The 26,238-nt window shown below is 40.7% G+C and overlaps 2 protein-coding genes across 7 annotated transcripts in view; both read left to right on the top strand.

Annotated features, from left to right (window-relative positions):
* Positions 1-19,010, top strand: part of PLCB1 (phospholipase C beta 1) — a 389,735-nt gene extending 370,725 nt beyond the window's left edge. Inside the window, exons 32-33 of one of the 3 annotated variants that reach the window (XM_021392477.1) lie at positions 14,685-14,766; positions 15,725-15,861. In XM_021392477.1, the coding sequence (XP_021248152.1) occupies positions 14,685-14,738 (54 nt within the window). In that variant the 3' untranslated portion in view covers positions 14,739-14,766; positions 15,725-15,861. Of the gene's footprint in view, positions 1-14,684; positions 14,767-15,724 lie in introns of all 3 variants that reach the window. The other 2 variants (XM_021392475.1, XM_021392478.1) reach the window with 2 other exon arrangements.
* PLCB4 (phospholipase C beta 4) overlaps positions 25,759-26,238 on the top strand; it is a 241,450-nt gene continuing 240,970 nt past the window's right edge. For all 4 annotated transcript variants that reach the window (XR_002436444.1, XR_002436445.1, XM_021390074.1 and 1 more), the window contains exon 1: positions 25,759-25,845. The gene's annotated coding sequence lies outside the window, so the exon portion shown is untranslated. The remainder of the gene's footprint in view (positions 25,846-26,238) is intronic.

The raw sequence follows: 26,238 nt of genomic DNA, 5'->3' as shown, positions 1-26,238 counted from the left end.
ACTCAGAATAATCTTATTACTGTTACATATTTGCAGTTGATTTAATTTTCCAATCATTGTTACTAAATCTAATGCTTGTCTGTATTTCCATAGTTTTAAATACATTGATGTTAAATGGTAAAAAGCTGGTATTATATAAGTCATTGTTCTGAAAGGGGTTTTTGCAAGTTAATAATCTCATGCAATTCTCACACTTGCCTACCACCATTTGGAATACTCCCAAAATTCAAGATAAATCTCTGTTGTCCTCAGTAAAAATGCGTACTCCACACATATTTTAAAGAGAGCTTTAACCCAAGCAATAGTTGTTTTCAGAGTATGCTGTTGCTTCCTCAACTAGCTCGGTCAGTTATCATGAGAGGCCTGTATTTTTCCAGCGTTCATTAAACTTATCTTCAACTAGACTGTGATCAGAGTTGGCATCAGAGAACACATTGTAAAGTTATAGGACCTCTTGAGAACTTATTAATGCCTTTGGAAGATGTCAAGTACTGTAGTAGTAATAAAGCACAGATAGAGCATAAAAAGATAAGTACTTCTAATGGAAAAAGGGTTGCTTCTTTGCCAATTTTTCTTCTTAAATTAGGTTTTGCACAGTACTAAACTTTTACAAGATAGAAGCTACCAACACTGATATACACAAATGAAATTAAAAACAAATCAGACTCTGAGGAAGTAATGTTATGCATTTTGATGGAATCTCAGTGGAAAAAAAAAGCAAAGGGCTTAGTGAAGTTCCATAGGATTCATCTCAGTTCAGGCTTGACCTTCTGGTGAACTACACTTGGATGAACTGTATTAGCTTCGGAATGAGAGAGGCCAGGGACCAAATCCACTGATGTCAACTGATGCCCACTTTTCCTTGTAGTAGTGTGCAGCCTCCACACACTGAGATCTGTGAGGAAGGGAGATACCAAAGGAACTGATTCTTCTCTGTGCTGCTACTTCATCCACCTTTGTGGGGCTGCTCTTTCTTCTTGGGCGATATCATGCTGTCCTTGACTGGCTGTGCCTTAACCTCTTTATACAGGATAGGACAGCATGGGCAGAAGGCACTTTGTGTCCTTCTCACACCTGTAGCTTCACGTTGTGCTCTAAAGAACTTTTTTTCTGATTAAGCATAGTCTGTCCCTCTTCAACCCATTCTTTTAATACAGCAAAGTGTTATCAGTGTGAAGATAACACTGTCTGGTGTTAGTAAGTTGTAGTATTGCTTATTTTTCCTGTCTCTGCTAGCTGTACCTTTCAGGGAATTTATTCCTTTTTCTGGCAAAAGGTCTGGCGGAAAAAAAAAATTGTGCAAGTGGCAGTGTCACTGACAGATCTGTTCAAGGGGACTTTAAGATGTCCAACTTCACTTCAATGTGAAAGATATACTGTAGAGCAGACTTAAGCATGCAAGTGCTTGTTTATGTTTATGATTTGCATGTTTTCTATCAGCATAGCTCGATGAGCGTATTCCACTTGGGAAGAGCTGACATCAGGATCTCTGCTGGCTGGTTGAAGCATAATGCTGGAGCTGGTAGTCATTCATCCACACTAACCTTAAAGAGGGGCAAAACACCTTCAGAGGTTTCCCTTCTTCGTGGAGCTCAGGTGCACAATAGAAACCCACATCAGGTTGTATGCAGGGAGAAAAAAATGGGCAGGTCTGGATGTGACAATAGCACCTGACCTTCTCCATGGAAGTTTGTTGTCACTACTGTTGAAGTAGGCTTGGATTTTAAGCAGCATCCTGGTCCTGTTTCCTAGACACATTCATGCTCTGCAGTTTCCTTCAGCTGCTGAGACAAGGTAGCTGAAAATCCCAAACCTCTGAAAGGAAGGAAAAGGAGGAAACTGAGCTTAACTCATCTGCAGTGCTTCTTTGTGAGTCATATTCATTTCATATCTCCATTTGGGAAGGAGTGTGCACTTCATGCCATTTTGTGTGAGTGTTTCTTTCATTTGACCTGGTTAGATTTTGCCTGTGCTTAAATGTTTACCAGTACTGTGGATCTAAAACCCATCAAAATCAATCACTGTATCCTCCTAAACATATGTGAACTTTGTCTTTGCCCTTTGACAGGCATGAGTTCAAGCTGCTCTGTGCAGAAGTAGGACAGGCTTTTTGTTGTTTTTCTAGTGTTATGAGTTACCTTATATGTCATATTTTGCATTGAAGGATGCTTGCTAAACACCATTGAACCGAAGTTTTCTGCATGGTTCATTTGAACTTGATGGGCAATTAGAGAGTTGCCTCACTTTGCAATAGTCAGTGTTAATATGACCTTTGAAAAAACTGTTTCAATAAAAAACAACCGAACTGAAACATTAATCCCTTGAACTTAATCATGAGGATGGCTCCATTAACCTCCCTTTGCATAGCAGTCTGTAATCCAGTAATAGCAGTGCAGACAAGAAGAGGTTTTTTTCCTTTTAAGTTCATTGTAGTGTCAGGAAGTAAAAGCCTTCAGGCTATTTTTAATTAGGTTGAACCTTTGGGCAGTGCTGTTCTTACATTAAGCTGTAAAGTTTTGAAGAGTTGTAGTTAAAATTCCATACCAATTTTGCATCTCAAGTAAAAAAATAAGTGTTTTGTAATACAGCATGAAACAATGAAAGTGGTGGATATCTGTATGAAAATCTGATGGAAGCAGAGAGACGTGACAATAACAGTAATACATGGACACAGAGTAGCCATCACCAACATCAGACTTTATATTCTTAGTTGCAGTGGTACATCCACGTTTAATATTCATTATATAACAAATTTGGATCAAGTCCCACCTTCTTGTCGTCGTTAAACTCAGTCTCAGAACTTTCCCTACACTTCCCTCCTGGAAGTATGAAGGCCAAAATGCTGAACCATTATTTCTGGAAGATGAAAAGTGAAGGACAGTAGCTCTGGCTTCAGTGTTAAGCTCCTGCTAGGCACATATTTAAGCTGAAGTTTACTAACAAAAAAAATAGACAGTATTACAGTAATTCATTCTGAGATGATTAAAAACATGGACAGCAGTTCAAAAAAGTTCAGTAAACTATAGATCATCTGGCCCAAACTGATCATTTTGACATCCTGTGAAAAAAAAATGAATAAAAATAAAAAGTTACCTAACCCCATCTGTGAAGCAGAGTAGCAAAAGTCAATATAAACCTCAGCAGTGGGATAAAAATATGCTTTTGTACTTCTGTTGTGTTGCCTTCCCAAAGTGGTCTTTATCCAAGACATGAACAGCTGAGCTCTCTCTCTTGGTTAGGCTGCTGTTTGAGCACTTAAGAAAGATCATGAAGATGTTGTTTTCATCAAATTAGAAATATTCAGATTTACTTGCTTGATCAACACCTGTCTCAAGCTCTGGATAGCAGAGAGCATTTTTAAACTTCCAGTTCTAGCACAATAGTTTAAAAGTTTAAAAAATTTAGAGCACCTGAATTATTTGGGTGCCTACATCTTAATTTTCAAAATCAGCTAATTCTAATTTTTTTTTTTTTTTTATATTTTCCACACAGACTAAGACATAGATAAGTAGGGAAAAATATGCTCAACATTCAGGCATTCATCCACTTAATCTCTGCTTGTCTTCCGGGGAATGTACACTCTCAAATTTTTGGAATGACAAAGTAAGGTGCAGGTAATTTTCTTTTAAAAAGTGTTTTCCATGTCAAAGGAAGTTTTCCTTTTATTGGTACGCTTGGAGGTTTGTGAGTGTTAGAGCAGAAGAACAGGCTGCTTTATGGAATCAGTTACACATTACTCCCTCAAAAGAAAATCTCAGCTTGTAATGTTACAGTTCTTTCTTGCCTTGATGCAGCCTTATTTGAAGATGAAAGACAGTGATCAGAGGTAGAGCTAATGATCAGAAATGATACCAAAACTTATTTGACAGTTTGACAGTTGTCCTGCTGCCTAATTCCAAAGCAAGTGGGAGGACACTGGTGGAATTGAGGCATTGTGATAAATGGTAGGAATATTTCCCAGCATTTGCCTAATATAACTATCACATGCACATTTGACTGCATATATTTGTGTGTGTCTGATACCTCAGTACTAGATTCTAAATAGATTTTTTTTTTCATTAGAGTATGTTAGAAAATAATGAGTCAGTTGCTAATTTGGCTCATCGTTTGGGGAGATGTACATCTCTGATAGTAAAGAGGAAGCCAGTTCCATGTTGTGAGTGAGTGAGTTAGGAAACATTTTGGAATAGCTTTTGTTGTTACAAAGGATTACAGAGCTGCAACTACTTGAAAAGATTTTCAAAGAAACTTCTAAGGCTTTGATCTTTATTCAGATAGTGCTTGCTTTCTAGTCTAAAAACATTCATTTTGACAGGATATTAACAGAAGGACTGACTGCTTAGTAATTTTCTAAGAAGACTTTTCAATGAGGTTCCATCCTGCAGAGACTCATTAATGTGATCAGGTATAGTCAGTGCAAGATAAACTTCAAAGTGCGGTATAAGGCTTTATCAGTGAGATTATTTTTTAAGCTAGTGATGGCTTACTTCTAAAAACCCATGCAATTCCCTGGCAATAATCAATAACTTGGTAATTATACCAAGAAACACACCTTAGCATGTGTTCAGAACTCAAAACAGGCTTGAGAATTTGGACGGAGCATGAGGGCAGAGCAGGATGTCTCAGTAAAAGGAGGTGCTAGACTTAATCATAGGATAACTCTCTTCCTTTTCCATTGAGTAGCACAAGGATGCCACTAGAGAGAGACAGAGAAATAGGTTGTTTATTTCCTTTTCATTTCATTGTTGTATTTGAGAAGAAATCACTCTGCTCAGAGGGAATTTTCTGCAGTACTGGTGGAACTGCTATAGATGTCCTGCCAATAGTCAGACACAGGCTACGCAAGGTGGATGTGAGAGATGGAAAAATACTTTGTTAAATTGTATTCAAAACTGTATTGAGAGTTCAGTTTAGGCAAGGATCCAAAAACTGTGGAGTGGATTTCACCACAGTTTTTTCAGATCCGTACTTCATGAGCTCCAGAGCCCTTGCCCAGGAGGCCTCAAGCACCTTTCTTGTCTCTCTTCTCTTTCAAAAATAGCCACAACCTCGCACTGTGTGGGACAGCACCACTTTTAGGCAAAACACATTATGTAAGCGGCCCTGCGGATTCCAGGGCCCCCTGGAGACACTCAGCTCAGCTGCTCTGGTGCTGCACAGCTCTGAGAGCCTCATGTCCTCTGGTCCACCCGGGATTTGAAGTATTTCTGGACTATATTGATGCTGTTATAACCTCCAGATGTCATTTAAAAGGAGTTTCCGAGGGACTGTTGCGGCCTCTGGAGCTGAGAGTTCCGATACTGCTACTCTTCCAAGGACATGCTGTTGGGCAGTCAACTGCCTCTTTATGCCTTGGAGGCATCATGGAAATGAAAATATCACGATCAGTAGAAGGTAATGGGTGCACTTATTTGTTTGTTTTGAAGACAGTATCCAAAATATGAGTAGCACTTTTTATAAAAGGACCGGTGAAGAAGCTCCATTTGAGCTATGTCACTGGAGTTATTTATCCTGGATCCACCCCAATAAACGAAGAGCAGTTTCTGTTGATAGATGAGACTTCAGTGGAATTTCTCTGGATTTGTTGCATTGAATCAGAGCAGATCCTCTTCTGCTCACAGTGAAGGTAACTTTCTCTTGTGGTAACGAAAAAGAGCAGAATCTAGCCCCAAATAAGGGGATTTTTCCCATGCATACCAGCTCAAATTACCTTTATTCAATACATCATGATATGTATAGGTCTCATATTTACACAGTCATTAAAAGAACACTTGACAGCTTAAGAAAGCATTTTATCCACCAAAGGAAACAATTACACAAAATACTCATCAGAAAGAATAATGATTCCAAATATACAACTTAGAAGGTACGGGGTGGGTCTTTGCATGAGAATAAACTGTTCCACTGCTGAAGAAACAGGAAACAAAGTTGCTGTGAAGAAAGTCCTCCCATAGAAATCAGAACAAGCTCTATCTTCAAAGAATATGCAAGAGATCTGAAATTACTAACAACAATACAAATTTCAGTAGGAAACATCACCAGTTTCGGCTTTTACTATAAGGAACTTCTGCAGCTCAACAATTTTCAGCAGAGATATAGTACACGCATCTGTGTATGTAGTATACATGTGATCTGGGCACCACTGATACACATCTCATCACACAAACATTTACTTTTTAATCAGCTCTTAGAATAGATGTTGCTTTATTTTGCAGAAAGAAGATAAGAGGTTCATTATGAGAGTGTTAAAATCTAGAAGCCCTGGTCCCAAGTTTCTTCCCAGTCCCATTGGTTTAATTGAAGCTGCAGTTAATAAAGGTGGAGACACAGATTGATGAAGGCCCTAAGGTTACAATCTTATGCCTTGAGACAGCAGATGTTAAAGGACTCATTTATATGGGGACTTGTACTTTGGGGAATGTATAACAAATCACCTGTGCTTTGATAGGAAGAGACACAGGGCTGAAACATGGAAGACAGCAGAGTGGATGTCAAACAGGGAGCATACAAATAAGTGAAGATTACACAGTACACAGTTTCTAGTCTCCTTAGCTTGTAGAGTGCTTCTGGTACTATGCTGATTTTTTCATTCCTGTCGTGAGGCAATTTCTGGATTATCTGGATCATGTAACCTGTTGACATGGGAAACCAGGGGTGGCAGTAATGGATCAGTCAAAAATAAAACTACTGAGCAACTGCCCATGATCTCAGGTGTAGCACTGAGAACTTAACAGGGTGGGAGTATTACCTTGGTGTGTTAGACCTCGTGTGAGGAACTAGGGGAACTTTATCTGGGAGAAGGAGAATTTGTGGTGGAGCTAACTGGCAGAAAGTCTTGGAGTTGCTCATGGTCCCAAAAGTAACCATTATTTGTAAAGGCAGTGATGGGTGTGCATCGAAACAGAGATGTCCTGACAGGAACCATTAATAGAAGATTTCCACTCAGTGAAAAGACCACACAGGCTATCATTTACCTAGTACAATGCATGTTTCCTGTGCTGTCTCTGTTACTGAGTGCCCTTAGGTTTTCTTTAATGATACCATGCATCAGCATCTTTTGAGATAAGACCTCAGCTACCGGTACAGCTTTGTTTCACATTTAGCTATACTGTCCTTGAATTAAGCACAAACGTTAATCCAGTGGCATGTTCCTTTATGCACTTGTTTATAATCCCTGGTAGAAAAAGAAAATACTTAACTCTTCAGTGCTCTCTAATGAGCTCTGTACATGTAGCGATGTTAACTCTGCTTTCCCAGTCCTGGATTTAGTTGTTAACAGTTTCCCAAGAAACTGCATTTCCCAAATACTTTCTTTGGGCCATTCTTTTAGATGGCAGAGGTGGGTATATTGCTTTTAGAAATTGTCCCAGGACTTCTCAAACCTATCAGCCTCACCTCGAGTCACCATCTCCTGCAGCCCTTCTGATATGCTGAGTGCCACAGAGAGACCAAGTCTGAGGGTGGCACCAGGACAGCTGAGCAGTGCTTACTCCTTTGCCTTCCCAGCAGAAATCTGCTTAATGGAAGAAATAACATGGCCCTTAATAAGAAACTCCTCCTGTTTCCAATTAAACAAAAATTGCTGCCTATAAATCACTTGATTCCTGAGCTGTTCTTCAATTTTACTCTCCCTGTTACTGAGCTTCCATCTGCTTTTAACAATTCTTGCTACTCATATGTCTTTTAATGCTGTATTCCTCCAGAATGGCTTTCTAATTAAGTAAGCTCTGAAAATGAAAAGCAGCAGAACAGCAGCTCGCTTGTTCTTTGTACTCTTAATCCGGGAGTCCTGTATGTGCTATTTTGGAAGCTAAATTGAGGTCGCTGACATTATGCATATTTGTTGTCTGATGCAGTCTTAAAAGCCCCAAATCCTCTATTCAAAATTATCTTTAAGCATATGGGTCAAACATTTGCAGGAATCAAAACAGCATTTGGAGCTTTAGCAGATTTAGAGAAGCGGGGGAGGAGTGAGAAAGGGGCTGCAATCTCAGGACAGCATTTCTGTTGCAATATGCTTTCACTGACCATTGAAGACATCACTGTTGCTGGTGTTAACAAAATAAACAGTCCCAATGGTACGTGAAAAGGAAAATGGGAGCTTTGCTAAGCAGAAATATCCTGTAGAGGTTGCAGTCACCCTTTTGTTCTGAATTGTGCAGTGACTGGTTATTACATCTTGTCAAAATGCATTCTACTGAAATTGTGTGGAAGAAATTAATGCAGTTGAGCTTATATCATCAATAAAACAAAAGAACAAGTAGTATTTATGTGGAATTAAATATAATACTTCATGTTGGTAGTGCCACAGTAGTGGATACAAATTAGAATCAAAGTGCAACTGGCAAATAAATATAATAATCATGTACCAAAATAGTCGTTATTTTGACATTTTTATATCCTCAACCTTAAGGGACAATAACACAACAAAATTTCCTTATTTGGAATCTGAGTTCAAAGCTTGTGAAAATCTTTTCAAAAACTTGAGAATAAAGGGTTTCCTTTGGAAAGGCCAGAGACTGTTGGAAATATCAAACTGTTTAGTTTTACCTGCAGTGCATTTTGCCTGGAGAATTGAGCCAGGATGTTCTGATTATTTTTCAATCATAAGCAACGGCATTACTCACAGCAAGAAAGAGTATGATCAAGGAAACAAAATGTTTATGAATAATGCAAATAAGGTAGATTAAAAAGAAGGGATGAAAGAAACACACATCTTAAAAAATTGGCCTTACAGAAAAATTGCAAGTAGTATGGAAAATCAGAGACTAAGAAAAGTTTATTTTGGTTATACTAAATATTTTTAGTTGGAAGAGCTTCATCAAAACAAATACAGCGTTAATGAATGTTTTTGATTCGACTAAATTTCATCTTGGTGGATTATTTTTCCCACTAAAATGTTTAACAAGTTGTATTTTAGATATATATTTATCAAATAATTTTTCCTTGAAGATGTATTCTTCAGATGCTTCTCAAGTAGTGGTGCTTCAGTCATTCTGAATTGAAAAAACATTTTTTTGAAAGCGTGAGCTGGAATGAATCCCAGTCCCTCTGTGGAGGTGGCTTGGTTTTGAATCAGAAATCTACCTCAGGGATGAGATCCCTGATATACAGGGATGATACTGTCTGGTCACCCTACTGTGTAGACTAAGTATGTAGTCTACCAAGCTGTAGAAGCTTCTCTTCCTTGGGAAGGAAGAGAAGGAAAAATAGCATGGAAAACACTTTCTTTACTAACCTCTGAAATGCCACCTTTAAGGTGCAATGGGATGGAGCAGCAGTGTTCACATTAACAGCTTCAAAGGTGTTGCTTTGGCAGGAGGGGAGGGGGGTTCGTCATGCTATTCCCTACAATTTCCTTTGGGTGGCCAAGGTGGAGGGGAGGAGGTCAGATGGCAGTGGTGTTGCGTATCAGCCAGCTGTATACCTGTCTGTTGTCTCAAGCAATTAAAGTAGGCTGGGGGGAAAATGTAGCAGATTTTCACAAGACTTTAGCAACTGCACCAGCCCACAGGTGCATTCCCAAATTCGTTATGTGTGCTTTTGGTACAGTTGCTCCAATTACAACAGGATTGGTAACTCTTTTGGTCTCTGTGACCACAGGTGTACTCATTGGAGGCAGCTAGGTTCATGCTCTAATCCACTGGCTATATTTACTGTGCACAGTAAGGTCTTTGCTCCTGATACCTGCAATTCTAGATCCAGTTGCCTGAAACCAAAAATATTTGTGTTTGTGCACAGACCTAATTCCAATGGGTTGGGCTACTGCAAAGCTTTTCTTAACTTTCCTCCACATCTGAAACTTCTTCGTAGCCCATTGTTAGATTCTTATACGTAAAATCCCAGTGTGTTTGCTTTCCCACAGATATGTTAAAAACAATTTTGAAATTAAAAACAATTTTTCAGCAGCAGAGCTGAGGCATAAGATGTATTTCATGTAGCAGAAAGGAGGAGTCCAGCATTCTAAGCTTAAAGTTAATGACAAGATAATATGAAACACTCTAAGTGTGGAATAATTACAGACTAAAGGGTTTAATGTATTTATTTTCTAATTTTCTAAGCTGTTATTTTTTCTATGCAAAACACTCAGTGTTAACTTCACTCCTACTAACTTGTGTTGGCAGCACGTTCTATTTTTTTATGTGATCATTTTGATCATTTTTTTTCTCGGTGGTGGTAGAAATTGGTAGAAAATTTTAATTAGATCACATTGCAAGTATTCAAAAGTCTGGAGGGGACTGCTGAGGGTAGTCTGAAACCAGAGTTTCTGTTTCTGTAATTCTTTATTGATCAAAGTTACTGTTTTTAATGCTATGGTCATTATTTTAATGCTGTTATTTTGGTAGGCTCAGTAATCATAGCTAGGTCTAAGTGCTATTAATAGTGTTAATAATACTATCATTTTCCTTTCCTGAATGCATTTTCCTTGCTTTAAGCTGAACAGCCATATTCATTTTCACCTCCACGTTCCAAGGAAGTGTTGCCAAGGCCTTTCTCTGAATTATGACCCTTTTCGGAATGCGGTTGTAGCCAAGGATGCTGAAGAGCCCTTTGAAATGAAAGGGAATGTGAGCTGATCAGCTGGGCAGCTGGCTGGCCTCCAGGAGCTCCACTCACTGAAGCACAGGCTTAGTCATGTAAAGCCTCACACATTTTCCAACCTCTTGGCTAGCTGCTGCATTGCTGTAGTTGATGTTCAAAGGCTACAGATGCTATTAGTCTGGGGCACAAGGTGCATGAGCCTGTTACTCACCTGTGCTGCCCAATGCCTGGCTGAAGTCAAAGGGGACTCTCAGGCACAGGTAGCCTGAGGAAACCCTTGTGTGGTGCAGATAACAGAGGTAGGACAGTCATAAAGCATCAGCATAGCTGCTGTGAGCAATAGTTTGTAGAATTATAAACTGTACAAGTTACATGAAAGACACCTTGGTGTCCCAGTGGTTCACAACCTGTTTCAGGCCTGTTGTGTATCTGTATAGTTCGGTAGATGGCCATAAAAACAGTGGAGGAGAGTCCCTTTCTAACCAGATGCCGTTGAGGATGATGTGCCTCATGAGCTTTGATCCCTACATAAGCTTAACCTCTCTGGTTTCATCTGTAACTGGGGGGGTAATAAAACCAATACTTGGCCATTTGGTTAATACTGCAGTAAGCATATAATCATAGAATCGTTTGAGTTGGAAGGGATCCTTAAAGGTCACCTAGTCCAACCCCCTACAATGAACTGCACGATCATGTTGCTCAGAGCCCCGTTCAGCCTGACCTTGAGTGCCTCCAGGGACGGGGCATCTCTGGGCAACTTGTTCCAGTGCTTCACTACTCATAAAAATTTTTTTTCTTATATTCAATCTAATTCTTCCCCTCTTCTAGTTTGAAACCATTTCCTGTTGTCCTATCACAATAGACCCTGCCAAATAGTCTGTCCCCTTCTTTCTTATAGCCCCCATTTTAGATACTGAAAGATCAACTCATCTTTTTTTTCAGCTAGCACTGTTGAATAAGAAATACTGGATAGGTAGATAGAAATGTACATTTGACGGTTAAAGCTTATGGCCACAGACAGCCTTCAGTAATGACTAACATACTCATCTTGGGTCCTCAAGGACCCCACTGCAACCATGTCATGATAGCTCCAAATTTTGAAGTATTAGGGTAATTTCTTGTAAGTGAAATACACAGGAGTGTGATTTACCTGAACAAGAAATAATGTTTCCAATCTCCTGTGGGATACTAAAAAAACATGGAGGTGACATTAGTCAGTGTTGGAGTTTTGTTGGGGCTTAAACAGAGGCCAGAGGATCAGTCAGACGGCAGGTAGTGAGATAACAAGGAAGAATGTTATTATATGTTGATGGGAATGGTGACCCAGATAATGATCTCCCCATCTAATCATCAGTCTCATTTTCCCCTCCTTGTCAGGTTCCAAAATTTTAAAAGCAAGTGTACATCACCTTGTTTATTAGCTAAGGAGTAGAGAAATCTGGATAGGTGGACTTCTGATGGGAAGCAACCCAAGTGGACAGCAAGCTGAACAGCAAGACCACAGTGTAGCAGAGTCTGGTGTGATGCTGGTTGTGTAGAGCAGTCTTTATATACACACCCACCCACACACGCACACACACCCTTTGCTGACTGTTGAGTTTGTGCACTGTCAGTCCAAGAGTCTGCAACACCCACCAGGATGGGATTACAGGGAATAACAGTAAACAGTGACATTTTAAACAGCCAGTGGCCAGCAGCAAAATTGTGTCTATTTCTAGGCAACATCAGCCCACTGCAGACCTTCATGTTTCCTAGTGATGCCTTATATGGCACTTTGTTATGGAGTCAGCAAGACAAATAGATGATGTACATGACTACTGCTACTAATGGAAGGGCAACCTTCCATTAGTGAATGAACCATTATGTCCCTATAAGGCTACAAAATATTGTTATTGTTGATTGATAGAAGGACACTGAGACTTCTAAAGGAAAACAGCTGCGTTTTTTCAGTTGGCTGATTTTAAGCAAGCAACTTGTTTCTTTCACCTTGACTCACAGCTGTTTGCCAGCATAGTGTCAGGTGCTGGTAGTTTAAGGCAAAACACAGCTAAAGCATTGTGAGTCTGCTGCAGGTTTGCAAGTCCAAGGCTCACTGAAAAGGACTTCAGTCTTGAGCTGTTGGGTCTAGCAGTGGGATGGCTGTGTTGTGCCCAGTCTCACCCACTGTGCTCTTCTCTGCAGCTGAAGTCCTGGATGATAGCTCTGGAGTCAGGGAAAGGGCTCTGAGCTGTTCATCTGAAGCTGAGCAGGGGGAAAGGACAGTGCCTTTGAAATCAAAAAGAAAACTAATTTTTACACACTGTTGCAGTTTAATCAACCCTCCTTGTCTACTGTCTGCTCCTTCTCAACTAGCTTCAACCTTTTCATGATTAGATATCTATATAGACTGTCTCTGGAGACACTGAAGAGAGAGAGGGAGCTCCAGATTCATGTCATTTCTATTAAACACTCGACTTAGGGGGGATTATTCACTGGAGGCACTTTAGAAAGTGAACATTAGGCAGATCTGCTATCTTACATGCTTATGGTTGCACCGGGATCAGAAAAGGTTCAGTTTCTGAGGGATTTCAGATATTTCTATTGCTCTTGAGCCTAATTAAGCAAGTCAAGATTCTGAAGGAAGTTGGGAGCCAAGAGATTTTCTCTGACCTTTCATTTTACATACCTCTTTATATACCAGAGGTCACCAAATTGTACAAATTCAGTACTTACATATATTGGGAGAGATGGTGGGAAGATGGAGCAACCCTTCATCCCCATCCCTATCTCTGGCTCAGATGCTGCTGTAGAAAGAATGTAATGTCCTCATATGAAGCTTTGTCTTCCATTCCTCTAAAGCCTTTCCCACAACTCCCAGATTAAAAAAATAATACGAATTGTGTGTCTGTCACTGGAGGAACTTCAAGTGGGTAACACCTCTGTTAGGGACAGTGCTTGGACAGTGCTGCAGGTTTGCACTGGCAGCCCAGAGCCCACAGCAAATGCTCCTGAGAAGGGACAGGCAATGGCATTTCATGTGCACAGCATGCTCAGAGCCCTTCAGCAGGCCTGCACCCTTTGCCTGTGCCATCACATCTGTGCTACGTGCATTGCAGGGTAGATATGCAGTGTGACCCACGAGTGCCATGCTGCAGTCACTGTGAGTAGAGGTCAGCACAGATGTAGCCTCTTGGTGGTTGAGAAGCCCACTGGGCAGCAGGCATATGTCACTGGTGCTCTGCAGCAAGAGCCAGTCACCAGGAAGGCCTTGTGGCATCCAAAAGGCCCATGTTGATAGCAGCTGCAAGTGTTTGTGTTTATTTTTGGCAGCATGGATCCCAGATGTTCCTGTGGATTATAGCATTCCTTGGGCTGCAGGCCCCAGGCAGTGAGCTGGGCAGTGAGGGATGATCAACATCATTTGTGGTTTTTTCCTGCCAACCATGCTATAGCATGTTTCCTGTCTCTCAGATAATATATTATCACAATGGAGACAAAAGGAGTATCCCTTCAGAATGTCTAGACATACAGCCAGAAAACAAAGGAGAATTCAAAACAATATCACATGAAAGAAGGGTGCTATGGTAGTGATTGTCTATCAGTTTAACAAATGTGTATTTTAGCAATATGGTGTATTTAATGCAACCATTTATGCCTCGGGCTTGTTGGTGTTTGCAGTGTGACACCAAGGTGGAGATGGAGGCAGGAACAGCAGGAAGATTGCCAGAAACTAGGCAGGGAATGAGCTTTAGAAGAACTGACAGGAAAAGGCTATGTCTTAAATCTTCAGGCAGAAAAGCTGCAAAATGTGTCTAGTGTAGAACTAGACCAGGTGAGCTAAGGACATTGATTTGCACAACAGGAGAAGGAGAAGAGGCCTTACAGAAAAAAAGTCAGAAATACAGGATGAAAACCAGGACAGAAGCACAGGGAGTGGGAATGGAATGGCTCAGAGGGAGGTGTAGTGGTAAAGTCACATGTTGTGGACAGGACAAGGATGATAAGAGTAGAGTAGGTCCTAAAGTTTGAGTGAAAATGTATATTACCTGGTGAGAGCTGTCACAATGGGGTGAAAGAAACTTGAAACTAGACTGCCTAGATTTAAGCACAGAACTGAAGGATCAGAACTCATAGTATCTTTATATCTTCCTGAAAAAATACAGCTCAGAATACAATTGACTAAGAAACTATTGCAAAACTGCTGCAGCTACAGTTAGCAGAATCTGACTTCCTCTTTTTAAGAAGGTAGGTGGATGGATGGATGGATGACAGACAAATGAAATGGATGGATGGACGGATAGATAGACAGAGCGCTCACAGGATTTGGCTTTGGAACTCACCCCTTTTGCTTCTTGCCATGCTCAGATTGGTCATGATGAAAAAATTGGCTTTGTCTTCAGTTGAAACTTCCATACATATTAATGTTTTCTAAAGAATGGATCACGCAGATCCTTATATGGGCACTAAAAACAAACGCTATTTGAGTAAATACTGGGAAAGGGCCCACAGCTTCCTGAAGACTGATAGCCAGATTTCTTTCTGCATGCCTGTTGCATCCTGTTGATGATATGACACTTTTTCCCCAGTTAAGTCCAAAACACATACTGCATTGATCAGATAATGTAACTTTCCATGATCTAGCCCTAAAATATGTAATTTAATGATTTTCCCCCCCTCTCTGACTTTTTGACAACTGAGTTTTTCCTTATGTTTTCTCCAACCATTTTCAAACTCGTGCCAAGAAATTTGGCACAAGTTATTATATTGTTCTCTGAGCAATATTTGTGGCATGATTAATGTGTGATTTGCTACCTGAAACTTAATTAAGGCCTTAATCTTCCAAAGGCTTATCCACGATCCTTACTGCACTTGAACAAGGAATCCTGTGAAAGCCAGTAGGACTGTGGACACCAATACAGATAAACCACAAGTATCTTAAGGATTTCGGTAGCCCAACATGGTACCCAAAACTAGCCTTACTCACAAGGGGCCGTGTTTTCCTTCAGCTTTGTAATGAATGCATGGTAATTAACGGGCATATTGTATGTGTGGTGCTAATATGAAAAAGAAAGTATATTTTTGAATCAGGCAAAAATGAGTTATTAACTTCCCTCCTCACCCCTCATGTGGTACTTTCCCCACACTGTATCTAACGTAAGTCATATTAGATGTAAATGAAGACAACTTCTTTGTTTTGTTGTAGTTGCAGGTGGAACTTGATCAGGAATATCAAGACAAATTCAAAAGACTGCCTTTGGAAATTCTGGAGTTTGTACAGGAAGCCATGAAAGGGAAAATCAGTGAAGATGGAGACCACAGTTCTGCCCCCTCTTCCCTGGCATCTGACAGTGGAAAATCAAATCATAAACCTCTGCAAAGTGAAGAGGAATTGGAAGAAGATAACCCAGAAAAAGTGTTTGATACTACTTTTTAACTGCCCAAGCACTAATTGGTGCGCCAGGGCACACCACTCCCCAACTGCTCAGCTCTGCTTTCCTAATGTGAGCTGCGACTGAAGCGCTTCAGAAGGCAGGAGGAATCTGTATTCAAGTGCACATTTCCCAAAAGGAACGTTTTACAAAAGTATTGTGCAAAGGTCTTCATTCCCATTCTTCAGCTTATTATTATGCTAAAGTGTAGTGCATTTGTAATGGGAAAATGAATATGTTCACCATCCTCTCTCTCTCTTTTTTTTTTTGGCCAATTTTCAATGGGTAATTTTCTGGCCATGTTTGCTGTTAAGAATGTTTAATGAAGACCAGTATATTGAAAAGAGACAAATGTGTGCAGATTTCCTTTTGAAGTGCCAGTGCAAAGTGCTCCAAACTAATACAGATCCTAGAGAATATTAAAACAGTACTTAATTATATTTGTTTCCTACTTTATAACTGCACCTTGACAACTGTACCATCATTTTACATTTGCACTGAAACATTTAATCCTTTTTAGCTTTGCAAGCACTGGTGGCTTGCTGTCTTAATATTATGTTTATCACGGGGACAGAAATATAATTGCTGCTGAAAACTCTTGGAACTGTGGAGAAGAGAGAGAAGGAGAAGAAATTTGCCTGGAGATTGTTGGTGTTTGTGTATGTCCGTGTTTGTTACACCGTGTGAGTGCATATATGTTGGTATATATATATATGTGCACACACATCTGTCTATATACACACATGGCATGTTTATATTTGAAGTTGATGTGGTCTCTTGGTGAAATGAAAAGTTTCAGGGATACGTGTATAGAGAATCTTTATGAAAGCTAACATCTGGGTTGTACTGATATAAAATAGTCATTAAATCATAAAATTCTTTTTGTGGTGTTAGTGTTGTAAATCAAAGTAGTTTTAGAATATAAATTTGATATATATTTTGCAGACTTAAAAGTATTGATTTTAAGTATCATATTTTAAGCTTACTGAATTTGATAGGATTATAAAATGTTTAGGACTACAGTATTTGAAATTGAACAGAATCTTCCATTATTTTTAAGACTGAGGTTCAGTTTTACTAAGGTCTGGAATTTAAAAAGCAAAATATAAAAACCTGATCATTGATATTTAAATATATATATTAATCCATTTAACTGACTAAAATAAGAACAATCAAAGTTTATGTACTGTATGATATGCATGAGAGAAGTAACAGCACATTTTCAGAAATTTGTATGAAACAACAAAGAGACTTCATGAAAGTCAGGATATATGAAAAAGAGAAGAAATGCTATTCTCTGGCATCCCATATTAACAGAAATAGGAATTATGAAACATTACAGATGGATTGTTGTTTGTGTTCCGAGCCATTGCATGATGCTCAAGGCTTTTCCCTCGGATGTGTAGTGAAAAGGCGTGATACAGCAAAAAATATAGATTTGCATAGAGAGCCTTGATCCTGCAAACTCACATCCACAACTGACGCTGCATACCGCTGGGCTCAGTGGAACTTTGGGTTAATAATGTTCACATACGTGTTTGCAAGATCGGGGCCTTACTTCGTATTCAGCAGTGGAGAAAGAAGTCAATTGCATATGGAGGCATTTTAATACATCATAACAACTAAGTTACTTTTCTTCCTTTCCCTCAGGATTTTAGTACTTTAAAGTAACGTATTTTATTTGAATTTAAGCAATAAAATAAAAATTGAGATTAAGATTTCAGTTAAGGAATTGTGTATATATTTAAGTTCAAATCATGGAAGACAAGCAGTATTTTGATGTTTCTTTTTTAAACTTAGAGCAGAAAAAAATTGCACAGTTTGGAGATTGTATTTTGGATTAAAACTGTCTTGATTTATGATGGTGAAAGTAGTGAGCATGAAACTCAAAAATCTGACTTCCATCTTAATACTAGGAAAGGGGAATCCTCTGTAAATCTTTATTTTGCACTTTGAAATCAATATTAATCATTTATGGAAAATGAAGAGTCAAGATGTAATGCTGCATTTTATAAAGTGAAAATGACGTATTGTTTAAATTATTAAAAGAATAAACTGATAGCAGTGTTGACAATAAAACTGAAGACTGTCGCATTACAGAACTCATTGTACAGTGCAGGCTTTTAGGTAAAATCTTAGCTCCTTTGAATTTCAGTGGTACATTCCCATGGACTTCAGCGGAGCCAGGGTCTCACCACAGTCTTTGAAGAAACCTGGGCAAATACCAATTAATCTTTTATTTATATTAAAAAAAAAAAAACTATTCTGGTTGGATTAAGTATACTATCAGCTGTAGTCATTTTACAGTACGTTTGTATTTGACCATTTACTGTACTCACATTTTTTTATATCTGTACAGTGCCACTTTCTGCAGGTGTAAGGTAGTGTGTAATACTGTACATCTTGCATTGTTCGAACTATTTCAGTGAAACAGATATCATTTAATATTGATATTACTTGAACTAGAGTAAGATAATGAAAAAGGGTCTTTATGATGTGCAAGTCTTGTGCCTTTTATGTATTTGCCTTGTTCCGTGTTGAATGTGTGGAAATGCTGTATTGTGGATTTTCTGCTGTATAGAATAGAGCTGTCTATATTAAACTAGGTTGTGCACTTCAGATATCTTTACACTACTGAAAATAGCTTGGTTTTGGCAGTACAAACAGAATTTTAAAAATTCTAATGACAGCCAGACATTTTAGATTCAACATGTTCATAATTATGTTAATTAATGCTCATGTATTAGCTAAACATTCACTGAAAGATAACTAAAGGGACATTATTGCTTGCCTTTCTTTGAAATCAGTGTTGCTCTTGTACATTGTATTAATAGTGTCTGTAATTGATTAGTCCTTGAAGATTTGCCTTCAAAGTAGAATGAAATATTTCAGTTAACATGTACATATTTTTTTGGTTCTTCAATCTATGATTGTTTCAGAGGCATAATTCACATTTTTGTAAAAATTCTATGCAATTTTGTGGCATGATGTTTCTTCCACTTGTAATTTTATGTGCTTACATTACAGATCCAAAGGACAAATAAAAATTTCTTAACACAAGGTGGTTGTTTTCTCTGTTCATTGACTCTCAAGTGGCAGTTGACTCCGGAAACCTTCCTGACCTTGAAGACCTTATGCCGAGCCCTTTCCTCCCAAGAAGGGCAGTGACACAAGGCACCAAAGAATTCCCCCTGCAGGCTCTTGTGTTCACAAAAATAAGAACAAGAAACTGCACATGAGGGTCTCCTCTGACCCTCACAGGGAAAATGTGTGTTTGCTGCTGTTCTGAAAAAACAAAAACAGAAAACAGGAGAAGCGCATGGCAGCTCATTATCTGGTACGAGTATCTAATGGTTTACACAACAGGCTGTTGTAGAACAACAACTGCATGATTTTCAGCCATACCTGTAAAATACATCAACATATTAGAGCTGTCTTACTTCTTTCCACTTCCCCAGCTGTTCTGCTAATCATCTATGCAATTATATATGTGCTGTGAAATGTACCTGTGCAGAGGCCTTCCACTGAGAGCACTGGAAAATGAATCTGTTCCTTTGGCTTTTGACTTTCCCCATTTAATTTACAATGTAAAAGATTATCTCTGGGAGAAGAGATAAGCAGGTATATTAATCCAGTGTACTAAGGGATATACCTATTAAAATAAATAGTCCCCAAGGCAGCGAGACTCAAATTCCTTACTAGGAAAGATTTGGGGAAACGGGGTTTGAAGAGAGGAATGGACATAGCACAGTGTAAAAGCAGAAAGGAAGAAAGGAATAGAGGGAAATGTTTAGACCAGGAATTTGACAAAGAGAGCAAGAATAGGAAAGAAATGGAGGGGGAAAACAGAAAAAGAAAAGGAAAATGGGTATATTTCCTTCTCAAAGAAGGAATGGGAGTGTGAAACTATCAAGAGCAGGGTTTGCTGAGGCTCCATCATGAGAGGAGGCAAGAGAGGTAAGAGTGGAGGCAGATGGGAACTCAGTGCAGAGGAACAGGGCTGAGAAGCATCATGGTGGGGAGACTTTCAGGAGGATGCAGGAGAGACCACAACAGGAGGGCAAACAGTGGCAGTGAGAGAAACTGGAAGACTATGGGAAGGGCTGGGAAATAACCCTTGGCTCCTGGGGGGCTCAGCAAGGCAGGATTCTCACAGTCAGCCGAGCAGACATCCCCATCATTTGTTGTACTTGGGCCACAGTAGACTTACTTGGCTGCTGAGGAAAGAGGGCAACAGGCTCAGATGTGTGAAAGAGCTATTTGGAGGCCACCCAAGGGAACAGCGGTGTCACAAAAGGCCAGAGCTGTGTGCTCATGCAGCTGAGGACTCCGGGCAAAACAAGACTGGTGGGTTGCTGAAGCTTCAAGTGGGTTCTGCAAATGCTCCTGGCAACGCCAGAAGAAAACCAGTCCCACCACAGCAGCAGAAAGTCTGTTACTATCAGCTAGGGAAGGTGACTCAAGACTTGGCTTTGCCTTCAAAGGGAATGCTTTAATGACTAACTCCAGTGCCTGGTTCCAGACTGAGTATTTGATCCTCAGCTCCAAGAGCCCTAAATTGCTTCTTTCACAGTTATGTTGCTTCCAGGCAAGCGCTGGAGGATGCCCAAAACCAACTGAGATGTTGGGGTGAGGGGACATTAGGGATTGTTGCTGAGCAGTATGAGGAGTTCAGAGCAGATGAGCAGGGTGAAGGTCTGTAAAACCAGGCCTGCTAAAGCCTGGGCATGCTCTCACACCCCCAGGAACTCGTTTCAGGGTAAGCAACTGTACCACTGAAAGAAATGAATGGGGATGTAAAGGCAAAAAGGCTATTATACCCTCAGAATTCAGAAGAGTTCTGAGCATGAGAGCTGCACAAATCAAAGCCTTGCCGGAAGCATCCAAGCTGCTGAAGCCACCAAGGTTCAGCTGCAAACCTCAGGTCAGCAGTTCTTACTGACAGATTATCTTCAGCGACTGCATGTGGCTTGTTTGGGTTTCCATTCAAACACCTTTCTAAGAAGTATGTCTCAAGATCGTAACTCTAAATCTGATCTTCATATCTGACATCAGACATGAAAGAACCAGACAGAGTGTTAATTTGAAAACAGTCAAATCCTCTCCCAGATTTAGCACTAATCATCCATAGTCAACACCTGAATACCAGACCGCCTCTTTTCTGTGACCCTACTATTTCCCACAGAGTTGAAATGAGGACCTCCCTACCCAGTTCTTCCCAGAAGCAGAGTATCCCTAAATATGCACAGCAGGATTTACTTGGACGTCATTAGAGCTAGTTTTGCCTTGGGCAGGGTCCTGGCCTTGCTTTTCTCTTCTTCAAGAGCTCAGTAAGAGAACGATGCTGTCCTATGCAAAGGAGGAACAACTACTCAGCAAAGGGTCAGTGCAGGACATTAAAGTCATGTGCAAGAAGCAGCTTGTGATGATCACTTACCAAGTTAAGGAAGCTGACTGCAGAAATGCATTCTGGGTTTAAGAAAAGTCTTTAAAAAGAGGAGCTTTCCACTGATATGCACTAATAGTACAGTCAGCTGGAAAAAAGACTTGAGACCTGTGTTGCATTTTACAATGTAACTGTGTAGCAGAAATGCTAAGTCATGACTCAGACCAGTGATTGAGCACCTGGTGGGAAGGCAGGGCCAACCCAGGGAAGCACAGGTGCAAGCAATGTTCCTGAGTGACCAGAAGGGGTGGAGCCAGGATCCACCCCTTCCCAGACCTCATTTGGGGGTTGGCAGGGGAGGCAAGGGTACTTTGTTGGAGATCCCTGTCTACCTGAGGTATTCTGAAGGTAAGCAGCTACTTTCTGTTATTTCTGTGTCTATGGCTGTTATATTTGAGCAAATCCTCAATTGTTGCATCCTGGGACCTTGCTGTTCTGCTTTCATTGTTGTGCTTTCTATTTCATTACAAATTGCTTTCCGCTTGTTCTAAATGTGTGGCTTTTGAGGTGTGTTTCTTGAATTCCTTGGCGTTGTTATCATGGGAGTAGCATATATGTGCTATGAAAGGTGGTTCTCAGAAAGTAAGGGAAGATCTAAGTGTTCAGCTCACAAACAGTAAAGAAAAAAGAGGTAACGCCAGTGAAAAGGGTAACACACTGCCTGTTGTATAACTGAAATGGTTTCAAAGACTTGAGGTTTTTGTGGGATGGCACGCTAAAAATTGGGGGAGCATACTGCACCTCGTGGAGAGGGCTGCTTGGACTGCCTTGCCTTGGTGGAGGTTTCCCAGAATGGGGAGAAGGGCTTTATGTAGCACTGGAGGGGCCAAGTTCTAATTAGAAACAAATGGAAGCCAACCTGACAAATGTGAAGAGATTTAAAACTTACTATTGTATCACTGACATAAGCCTAGCTACTGAATAGAGAGCTTTCATTGTTGAAAGCTGGAATGTAATTAGTGTTTCCAAACTGCTATGGGTAACTGATGCGTTCAAATGCATAGATGTAGCCTCTGTAACAGGGATTGAATTACTTAAAGAAAAAAAAGAATCTATTCTTAGGTAACGCTGCTAGTTTGGTTAGTGGGGCTGCATTTTTCTGCTCTCCTAAAGGCAGAAGAGAACTGCAAGCAGAGCCAGTGACTCTTTCAGCTGGGTGAGATAAAAAGGTGTGACATACTCTATTTGAATCTTGTATCTGGATTTTTGGGAAGGTGTCAGTATATTGTGATCTGGAAGTTGGACTTTCACAAGATAGCCCCTGGAAGCTGATGATCTCTCCAGTCTCTTGGAAAAGCATGATGAGGGTTCACAGATGGGAACTGTAAGCAAGCTACAGATGAGGCAAAATACTTTTTTTTTTTCCCTTCTATATTAACTCACCAGAGGTCATTAATCATAAATACTAAAAGTAGAGGTAGATGATGAGCAGCAGAGGCTGTGTTGTATAATTTGTGTTGTGCAGTCTATGCAGGTACAGCAAGGAGGGGGGCAATGGCTGCTGAGTATGATCTGATCCAACTGTTTCTCTTGGCCTTAATGTCCATAAATATTATCACAATGTTTTTCTTCTCTTCAAGGGCTTTTTTTCCCCCACAGTAGGGCATTTCAATGTGATTACGTAAGAGGTTGTGATTCCCCTGTAAAGGCTTTGTAATATCCTCTTAATTGCCCATGGTTATAGCATAATCATGAGTGCGGTCACTATGGATGGATATTATGGGACATCTACCAATGACCCTTCTCTCTCCGAGGATGTAAATCAGTAGAACTGTGGCAGCCCAGGCACTCTCTCCAATAAATGGAGAAAACCAACCCAAGTGCTCTCAGAGCTCACCACCAATCAAGAGGAGTAGATGAACTGGAACAGGTTGCCCGAGGAGGCTGTGGATGCCCTGTCCCTGGAGGCATTCAAGACAAGGCTGGATGTGGCTGTAGGCAGCCTGGTCTAGTGGTTGGTGACCCTGCCCATGGCGGGAGGGTTGAAACTAGATGATCTTTAAAGTCCTTTTCAACCCAGGCCATTCTATGATTCTGTCAACTCTGGCTGGAGGCAAACCATGAAGTCTGTGTCCAAGTGCAGCCTGGTGGCCTTGGGGAAACAGCTAGAGACAGACTCCAAGTGAGGAGGAGGTGGCGGCGGTGCCTGGTGCATGCCACAATTTCCGTGCAAGGGTACAGCAGTCTCAGCAAAGAGCTTGTTTCCACCAACTTCCTTTTCCATCTTGGTGAAAAGCCTCTACTGATGCAAAGGGACTCCTAGAAGGAGGAAAAAGCCTCTTTCCGTTTAATGAGTAAACATTGCTCCATACTTCCACTTTCCTGCCCCAAAGATCTCCCTCTAATTTTTAAGCACCACCTCCTTTGCCTGCAGGGCTGTGAGATGCTGTCAGTTAGTGACTGCAGGAGAGAGAACACACAGACCTTCACACAGTAGCATGCTTCTGCAGTGCACAGAGCAGCAAATGCCCAGACAGCTGCTAGACCCTGTGGAAAAGGGAAAAGCCCTTCCCCAGGCCACAGGAGTATTTTCCCTGCACATGCTCTCCATTGTCAGCACTGACAGCAGAGGGGTGTTATGGTCAGTGCAATTCTGCATGTGGCAGTAGGCCCAGGTCTGGGATCATGTTTGGTGCGTTGCATCTGTTCTGGATAAACACTGCTTAAGGAGCAGCCCGCAGTTCATTCAGCATGGTGACTTCTGCCACGTAGCTGGGTGACTGAAGGGAGCATATATGGTGTCTCCTTGATGGAATGCAGAAATGCAGTTCTTCTTGGATGTGTTCACAGGATTTTTGGGATGTGGAAATGGACATTCTTGGTTCTTTGTTATGTGAAATCTTACTGCATTGTTTAGGTGCCTTCAGTTTTTTGCTTAAAGATAATGACTGTGTCCTAACAGCACCCTGCGATCTTCTTGATAGCAAGAAAATAGTTACTTGAATTTTCTCAGGGAAAACAAACTTGTGGTAAGTGCACGTTCTCCCTCTGTGCTGGAGTTATTTTGTGAGAAGTTATGGTCTTCCATTTCCATAATTTAAAACTGTGTCTAGCTTAACAAATCCCTCTTCTGTCACTGTGGTGACAGATCATGGAGTAATAACTTTCATGTGTCAAAGTAACTAATGAGAAAGGAAATTATCTGGCTCTCTGTGGAAATGCTGCTACTCTCAGCTCCTGCTGGGATGCTGCTCTTCCCTACTGGCAGTTGAAGCACAGACCCCAGCAGTGCCACAGGTGCTGAAATGGAGGAGCCAGGCAGTGTATGTTGGGCCAGAGAGGGGCTGGGATACAGGGATAGGTGCTGGTGAATGTTACAGATACTGGTAGAAAACTCAGGCTTTGCCTGCATCTGCTTGACTGGGATAACCTACGAGTTGAGGTGATAGTATCTTGCCTTGTGGAGTTAATAGAGCAAGTTTTATTTTCCCTGTGTTGCAATCACTTACAAGCACTAGGATAATCACAGTGATGTATGATTTGACTATACATAGCACTATCTTAAAAATAGTTGTATTATAAACAGTATGAAAGCTGCAAATCACATGGAAAGAAGTGGATCTTTCACACAGCCTGATTCCTCCAGCAGGCTCCTGCCCTTCTGTTCAGCCCTGTTTTAATTTTGAAAAACACTTTGCTCCCTTTGGTGCTAGCTGATGTTCTGCAGCAGCTTCAGCAGAAATTCACAGTGGTCGAAGTGAGGAAAATCCTCCCCATCTCCAACTGCTCTGTTGCTACATGTATTCTTTGCCTGTCTGGCTGCTTTGCATCCCAGTCCTAAACTTGTAAAATCTATTTGGTGTTTGCTCTAATGTATTTGTAGTGACAGTGGGGAGTGTAGGTCCCCACTTACTGCACATTTACTCAATTTCTGAGCACTTTGGAGTATCACTAGAAGTAAAGAACTGTCTTGATAAGATGATACTTATAAATTCTTGTTCCTGACAAGGATTTCCTTGCTATGCCTTCAACGCATAGAGGATAATTGTCAGAGGGTGAAGTAGGCATATAATCCAAATTGCAGATGGAGGGGATTGCCCACTGCTGCCTCTTCCTTTTCCACACCTGCCCTCTTGCCATGAGGTTTCCTGTGCCTCTGGCTCCTTTGGGCTGGGATGAAGCCTGTATGCAGAAATGTGGCAGTGCTGCCTCTACCACCAATGTTCCATCTCCCAAAGCATTGTGCACATTTCTGTACCAAGCAGGTGCTAATACTGAATTTTAGCCTGCTTGTAATCTAGAGTGTGTAGTGGAAGTGCAAATCATAGCTTGAAACAGAAATTGAGCACCTGGTGAGAAGGCAGAGCCAACCCAGGGGAGCTCAGGTGTAGGTGAGTGATCAGAAGGGGTGGAGCCAGGATCTGCCCCTTCCCAGACCTCATTTAAGGGTTGGCAGTGGAGGCAAGGGGATCTCTCTGGAAAGCTCTGTGTCCCTGAGGCCTTCTGGAGGTAAGCAGCTTCTTTCCATTATTTCTGAGCTCACAACTGTTGTGCTGGAGTGAATCCTCACATACTATAGCCTGGGATCTTGCTGCTCTGCTGTCACTTTTGTGCTTTCCATTGTGTTACAGAGTGTAAATCTAAAGTTGCTTTCTTTTTTTTTTTTGTGAAGAGCTGTTTCTTATTTTCATAAGAGATATCAGAAAAGTCCATCAGTTACTGAGGTCTCTTCAAGGGAATTAATTATTGTGTTAGGCATATACCTATTCTGAAAACTTTATCTCTGGATGCTGCCCAAAGTCCTTTGGAGGTCTTAGAGCTCACCAGGGGATTATCTGCTTTATCAATGTGTATATATATAAAAACACACTTTCCTAATGTATGTACTAGGAAGGAGCTGGG

The sequence above is a fragment of the Numida meleagris genome, chromosome 3 (assembly GCF_002078875.1).
Source record: "Numida meleagris isolate 19003 breed g44 Domestic line chromosome 3, NumMel1.0, whole genome shotgun sequence".
Lineage (NCBI taxonomy): Eukaryota > Metazoa > Chordata > Aves > Galliformes > Numididae > Numida > Numida meleagris.
This window is presented reverse-complemented; position numbering and strand designations above follow the sequence as displayed.